The sequence below is a fragment of the Brachyistius frenatus genome, unplaced genomic scaffold, assembly GCF_029030835.1.
Source record: "Brachyistius frenatus isolate BFR_SWC_R1_liver_20210118 unplaced genomic scaffold, ASM2903083v1 Contig_360, whole genome shotgun sequence".
Taxonomy (NCBI): domain Eukaryota; kingdom Metazoa; phylum Chordata; class Actinopteri; family Embiotocidae; genus Brachyistius; species Brachyistius frenatus.
Genome location: NW_027210959.1, coordinates 227,501 through 235,000, shown reverse-complemented (window position 1 = coordinate 235,000; position 7,500 = coordinate 227,501). Strand labels below are relative to the sequence as shown.

Sequence of the window (7,500 nt, the reverse complement as noted above, 5' to 3'; positions counted from 1 at the left end):
TGTTTACATGTGTTTACCTGTGTTTACCTGTGTTTACCTGTGTTTACCTGTGTTTACCTGTGTTTACCTGTGTTTACCTTTGTTTATATTGTTTACCTTGTTTACCTGTGTTTACCTTTGTTTACTTGTGTTTACCTTTGTTTACCTGTGTTTACATGTGTTTACCTGTGTTTACCTGTGTTTACATATTAACCTGTTGTGTCTGAATGAATCTCTATTTCCAGTCGGGGTCGGTTCAGGAACAGATGAGGTCTAAAGGACCGAACATGAACGGCAGGAATAGCCTCTTATAGCTGGTAAACAACAAACAAACAAACAAACAAACACAAATCCAAATGTTGTGCACCGATCTTCTGCCCGTAATACTACGTCTGACGTCTTCCTGTGTCTTTTATTTTGTAGGAGTGTCGGAGAGAGACCCAGACCAGTTGACCTTCCTCTTCTTCCTCCTCCTGCTCCTCCTCCTCCTGCTCCTCTTCCTCCTCCTGCTCCTCTTCCTCCTCCTGCTCCTCCTCCTGAGCCTCCTCCTCCTGCTCCTTCTCCTCCTCCTCCTCCTGAGCCTCTTCCTCCTGCTCCTCTTCCTCCTCCTGCTCCTCCTTCTCCTCCTGCTCCTCCTCCTCCTGAGCCTCTCGTCCCGCCTCCTCTCAGCTGAAGTGTCCACCTGCAGCTCTGACCCTGTAACAAAGACAAAGACTACATCTCCCAGCATCGTCTGTCAAAATAACAGATGACATCACCGGACTCCATTTCCCAGAATCCTTTTCCATTCACGATTTCCAACAAATGACAGAATGTCTGTATCAACTCAAATCTGATTAAAAACAAAAGGACTACATTTCCCAGCATTCACGGGGGCGTCATCTGGTCTGGGGCATGTCCTTACTGGACTTCATTTCCCAGGATGCTTCATTCTGCTGGACTCCTAAAGGATGACTACACCTTTGTTTTGTTCTTCTGTTTGTTCAGGGGTCACATGACCACAGTGATGACATCACTGGACTTCATCTCCCATGATGCCTCAGTGTGGCCCCACTGCTGCTGGATGATGACAGAGTCTGTTTTAGGAGATGGGAAAGTCCCATGAAGTCCTGCTACACTGGACCGGAGTGTGTGTGTGTGTGTGTGTGTGTGTGTGTGTGTGTGTGTGTGTGTGTGTGTGTGTGTGTGTGTGTGTGTGTGTGTGTGTGTGTGTGTGTGTGTGTGTTGCTTGTCTATCTTTGAGGGGACCGACGTCAGTTTCAGACCTTGTGAGGACGCCTGTGTGGGGTCCTCACATTTGGGGCGGGGCCTTAGAAGACCTGGGTCCTGGTGAGACGTCATGTCAGTGAGGTTCCCCACAAAGATAGGAGTACAAACACGTGTGTGTGTGATGTCATACGTTCATAATGTTCCCAGTTTAAAAATAAACTGCGTTGCTGTGACGACGGACACACAGTTCAAAACCTCCATTAGAAAACAGCCCGTTTTTACACGTCCTGTATTTCTACAGATTTGTTCCTCCCGTCACCCGACCATTCAAACTGCGGTTCAGGGACCTTCAGTCAGCCTCCAGCCAGAACATTTTGGGTCGTGTTGAGATATTTTTTGTGCTTTTGTTGAAAACATTTCATGCTGCATCTGGTGGGAAATCATGTATTGAAGTGTTTTACATTGTGAGTGTTTTTAAGCAGATGTTTAACATCCAGCTGTTTGAGTGATCGAACATCAGCTGGTCGTCAACCTGATTTTCAACCTTCGGGATGTTTGAGTTGAGTTATTGGACTCAGATTAAATGTGTTTAATATATTCATATGAAAATCAGTGAATTCTGCAGCAACAAAAGTTTTGTAAAAAAAAACAACTAACAAACAAAAAATATATCTTATGAAAAAGAAAATTCGTAGAAACTTTTACTAAATGTTTGACCAAAAAGTTGAATTCCAGCATTTTTTAACAAACAAACGAAGATGTAACGTCAATAACACTCGAGCCTTCAACCAAACTCTGTTCAATTTCATAAGTATTTTCAAACACGTCACAAAATTTCATTTTATTTATTTCTGAATTTTTTTGGGGGGTATTTTCCAAAGGTTTGACCTCCTGCACGGTGGTCCAAATGTGCCAAAGGCTTCTACACTAACTAACTAACTAACCAACTAACTAACTAACATGCAGCCAAAAAAGAAAATGTGTAATCGTTGAATGTAAATTAAGTTTTAATGTCATTAAATTTCCTGTTTTAAGAGGACGTGACGTTAGCTGGAGCTGCAGCCCCATTCCAGACTCCATTGACAAAATGTCACATTTTATTCAGATGCGACTGCCAACATTTGTTTCAGGTCATTTTAATATTTAAAGCCGAGACCGAGAAGATAAAACCAATTGTTTTTTTTGTCATTTCAAAAAATCACGTACAGACTGAACGCTCCCACCGAACCGTGTCACCGCAGCAGAGTGAGAAGTCCATCTGAATGATGAATGGTTGCCGTGGAAACCGCTGAGTCACCACAGCCACTTCCTCCCTGCGGCAGAAGATTTTTCTGTTGAAGGAAAATCTGAGCTGCTGCCGCCGGTTGCGGTGCGTTCACTGGGCTCCACAGAGCGTGGGAGCTTTGACACTCAGGACTTTTATTTTGAAGCCTCCTGATGTGGTTTTGAAGCCGGAGGTGGAGACGTGTTTTAACCTCTCGGTTAATTCCTTTTGTTCGTCTCTTCCTCTTCCTGTTCGGTTCTTGAACACTAGAGATCAACTCGCTTCACACGTCAACCACGTTTTCTTCTGCTCAATTCAAACTTTCTTCTTTTCATCAAATTATTTTAATGTTTTTTGTTGTTGTTTATCAAAGATGTTGATGGTGTCGAGCTGTATTTGTATTATGTTGCATATTGACATTGTGTGAATGCATCTATTGAGAGTATTGATCACGAAGCTCTTCTGGCACGTCTGCAGGAGTTCAGGAATAAAAACGCTCACAAACTTCCTGTCGTAAGGTTTGAACCAATCAGCTGATGCTCGCCGAGCTGCAGTTCCTCTGACGTCCACCAGATGTCCTCCAGCTGTTAGCGTGTTGAAGTAAACTAGAAAAATGCTTTTGTTTTTTTAGTTTCATTGAGCAGCTGTTTGATTGACAGGTGTCTCAGCCAATCAGCTGTGAGGGTTCTTGGCTACAGAAAACTGAGCACGAAAAGTAATAAAAATTGAATCCAGAAAGTTCCTATTGTTTCCATGACGACCGGCCGACCTGGTCGATCTGAGAAACGTGGAAACGATCGTGACTTTGCAGATGATTAAAGTGTTCGAACATCGAAGGTCCCGAAGAAGTTTCAACAGGAACTAATGTCGCGTGTGCAGAGCTGGAAATGAAACGAAATATGAGAGATTCTGTGTCTTATTTCAAAGTAACAACGAACTCGATCAATTCTGCACGTTTAATAACGAACACGAAGCAGGAAAATCTCTGAAACTGAATCCTGTTTTCTGGAAACAAAGTCAATATTTAAGATCTCGCATGACGAGATAGAAACTTAAAGAGATAATAAAACAGGAGATGAAACATCTCTCAGGACTTCGGCTGCTGAATCTCGACATTAAAGATAAACTACGTGATTTTCTGTCAGCGTCTCTGAACCTGTAAAACTTCCCGTCGACATCGTGACACTAAAAACAGGAAATGTTTCTTTGAGGTGAATTTTAAAGTGTTTTTTGAGATATATTTTGTGTTAAAGTGACATGAACGTGTGATTTGTGTGCGGCTGGTTGTATTTGCTGTTTAGTTGTGTAACCGCCTCCTCTGCATACACAGATGCAGCTTGACTTGTTATGTAACGTGTCTCATGACGACTGAATAAATCTGCTGTTTTCTCTCCAAGTGAGTCTTCACGGACGGTTTACTTTAAAACGAGTTTTTTCAGGAGAGTTAACGTCAAAAGAAACACAGAAAACAGAACAAACATCAAGAATAAAGGCAGAATAAAATCACAATGTTTTAAGAATAAAATATAAATATTTTGAGAATAAAATAATGTTTTTAAAATTAAGTTTTGTGAATAATAACGTAGATTTGAATACAGTTGTTTTCTCCCTCCACTTGTGTTTTCTTGAAGGTTGTTCATTTTTTGTAATGTTTTTTGGGATCAGGACCAATTAAAAGTTAAATAAAAGATCTTCATGAATAAGCTCATAAAATAAAACGACTAATGAAGGCGCTCTGAGAACAATGTTAAACACCAGCAGAAAGTTTGAAAAGTTTTTTACTGTCATTGTTTATTCAAACAGTTTACAATGAAAGCTTTAAGTACACTTCCTGTTTTGTGTGTGTGTGTGTGTGTGTGTGTGTGTGTGTGTGTGTGTGTGTGTGTGTGGATGTAGGTGTGTGTGGATGTGTGTGTGTGTGTGTGTGTGTGTGTGTGTGTGTGTGTGTGTGTGTGTGTGTGTGTGTGTGTGTGTGTGTGTGTGTGTGTGTGTGTAGGTGTGTGTGGATGTGTGTGTGTGTGTGTGTGTGTGTCTCTGCATGTATGACCCTGTTCACAGACTGAGCTACACTTTACCATAACGTTTTATCACAAGCAGCTGTGCGGAGACCACAGAGCCGTAATAATGAGGGTTAAACTGTGCGTTGCCGTGGAAACGCGAGACCAGCACCGAGGAGGAGGAAACAGCACGAGTGGAAAAATTAAAGAGGTCGCGGTCACTAGTGGCTCGTTACGAACCGATTGTGTGTCAAACACACTCACACACAGGGTGAACATGCGCATGTGTGTGACGTCATATGTTCTTAATGTTCCACCAGGACGCACAGTTCAAAACCTCCAAGAGAAAATTCAACACAGTGAACCACCAGATCCTTCTTTCCTCCTTCAGGACCTCGGTGTCTCTCTGCTCTCTCCCTGTTCTCATCCTACCTCAACGACCTCATCTACCGGGGAACTTGGAGAGGATCTGTGTCTGAACCTTGTCCTCTCACAACTGGTGTCCCTCAAGGCTCCGTCCCGGGTCCCCTCCTCTTCTCTCTCTACACCGACTCTCTCGGCTCTGTCCTTCACTCGCATGTCTTTTCCTACCACAGCTATGCTGATGACACCCAACTGATCCTCTCTTTTCCAGATCTGAAACACAGGTAGCAGCATGAATCTCTGCCTGTCTGACTGACATCTCTCAGTGGATGTCCTCACACCACCTGGAAATCAACCTCCACAAGACCGAACTGCTCTTCCTTCCAGGGAAAGACTCTCCCACCCTCGACCTGACTACTACCTTCAACAACTCTGTTATCCCGACCCTGACTGATAAGAACCTCGGAGACACTCGACAGTCAACTCTCTTACTGCCAACATCACTGCAACAACATGTTCCTGTAGATACATGCTGCACAACATCAGGAGAATACGTCCTCTTCTCACTCAGAAGGAGGTGCAGGTTCTGGTGCAGGCTCTGGTCCAGGTTCTGGTCCAGGTTCTGGTCTAGGTCCTGGTCCAGGTTCTGGTCCAGGTTCTGGTCCAGGTTCTGGTCATCTCACATCTGGACTACTGTAACTCCCTCCTGGCAGGTCTATCTGTTAGTACCATCTGACCTCTGCAGCTCATCCAGAATGCAGCTGCTCGACTTTAACCTCCTAGATTCACTCACACTACTCCGCTCCTCCTCCTCCTCCTCCTCCTCTTCCTCCTTCTCCTCCTCCTCCTCCTGTTCCTCCTCCTCCTCCTTCTCCTCCTCCTCCTCCTCCTGCTCCTGCTCCTCCTCCTCCTTGAACAGTAGAACTTTAGTATCTTAAAATATAACTTACTGATAGAACTTTGTAGTTTGGCTTTCTGGAAGATAATTGTATTTTCTTGATTCTTCTTGTTCTGGTTTTGAACCCTCATGTTGAAATGAACTGATTGTAAGTCGCTTTGGATAAAAGAGTCAGATAAATGAAATGTAATGTAAAAAAGGATCCATTTTTGGGTTCCCTCAGTGTTCCCAGTACTCCCAGTGTTCCCAGTGTTCCCAGTGTTCCCAGTGTTCCCTCAGTGTTCCCAGTGTTCCCTCAGTGTTCCCAACGTTCCCTCAGTGTTCCAATGTTCCCTCAGTGTTCCCAGTACTCCCAGTGTTCCCAGTGTTCCCTCAGTGTTCCCAGTGTTCCCAGTGTTCCCTCAGTGTTCCCAGTGTTCCCTCAGTGTTCCCAGTGTTCCCAGTGTTCCCTCAGTGTTCCCAGTGTTCCCTCAGTGTTCCCAGTGTTCCCTCAGTGTTCCCAGTGTTCCCTCAGTGTCCCCAATGTTCCCTCAGTGTTCCCAACATTCCCTCAGTGTTCCAATGTTCCCTCAGTGTTCCCAGTACTCCCAGTGTTCCCAGTGTTCCCAGTGTTCCCTCAGTGTTCCCAGTGTTCCCTCAGTGTTCCCAGTGTTCCCTCAGTGTTCCCAGTGTTCCCAGTGTTCCCTCAGTGTTCCCAGTGTTCCCTCAGTGTTCCCAGTGTTCCCTCAGTGTCCCCAATGTTCCCTCAGTGTTCCCAGTGTTCCCTCAGTGTTCCCAGTGTTCCTTCAGTGTTCCCTTAGTGTTCCCTCAGTGTTCCCAGTACTCCCAGTGTTCCCAGTGTTCCCTCAGTGTTCCCAGTGTTCCTTCAGTGTTCCCTTAGTGTTCCCTCAGTGTTCCCAGTACTCCCAGTGTTCCCTCAGTGTTCCCTCAGTGTTCCCAGTGTTCCCGCAGTGTTCCCGTGAGTTTTCTCCTCTGTGTTTTTCAGCTGTGATTCTTTTTGCCCATTTTGGTGCTTCACCCTGACGTACCCCCAAACGTTTAGCGTAGCTTAGCACAAACAGTAGACAGCTCCACCAAAACGAAATAATGTGTTACAACCCGGTTCGTAAAACAGAGATGTACGACGTAAAACAAGAATAAAGAATATTACAACAACAGGGTTCAGTAAGTTAAGGGTCAAGTATATTTTGGTTCCTGTCCGGCAACGGCTGAAAACAAGAGCAGAAAAACAAGTGAAGTCGGACTGAGACTGAAACACAGTCGGCTCTGTGTTCCTGTTTATGGAGTTTCCTCTGCAGCTACCTCACTTCCTTCCTGTCAGCCTCCACTTCCTGTCCAGTGTGTATGGGTTTCATACACACCAGCCAGAGACACACACACACACACACACACACACACACACACACACACACACACACACACACACACACACACACACAAACAACACACACACACACACACACACACACACAAACAAACACACAGTCGTGTTTCCGTCTCTTCACATGACACCGACAACCTGAAATTAAACTCAACCTTCATCTTTAACCTTCACAGTAAAATGTGACAATTTATTTTACAGGGACTCTAAAACGGAGGCGAGTCCCCACAACGTCAGTAATACAGGTGCACACACACACACACACACACACACACACACACACACACACACACACACACACACACACACACACACACACACACACACACACACGTTTTCCTGTTCTCTGTAAATGACCACAGTGTTCCTTCTCCTGCACAAACCTCCAATGTTTGTCTCAGTGATCCGA

General features: G+C 44.7%; 1 protein-coding gene across 4 annotated transcripts in view; it reads left to right on the top strand.

The window, feature by feature from the left end:
* The window catches only part of cdc42se1 (CDC42 small effector 1), a 6,291-nt gene extending 5,101 nt beyond the window's left edge, over positions 1–1,190 (top strand). For 2 of the 4 annotated variants that reach the window (XM_069724095.1, XM_069724096.1), the window contains exons 4-5: positions 225–296; positions 403–1,190. In XM_069724095.1, the coding sequence (XP_069580196.1) occupies positions 225–293 (69 nt within the window). In that variant the 3' untranslated portion in view covers positions 294–296; positions 403–1,190. The remainder of the gene's footprint in view (positions 1–224; positions 297–402) is intronic. The other 2 variants (XR_011312239.1, XR_011312238.1) reach the window with 2 other exon arrangements.
* Positions 1,191–7,500: the final 6,310 nt, after the last annotated feature.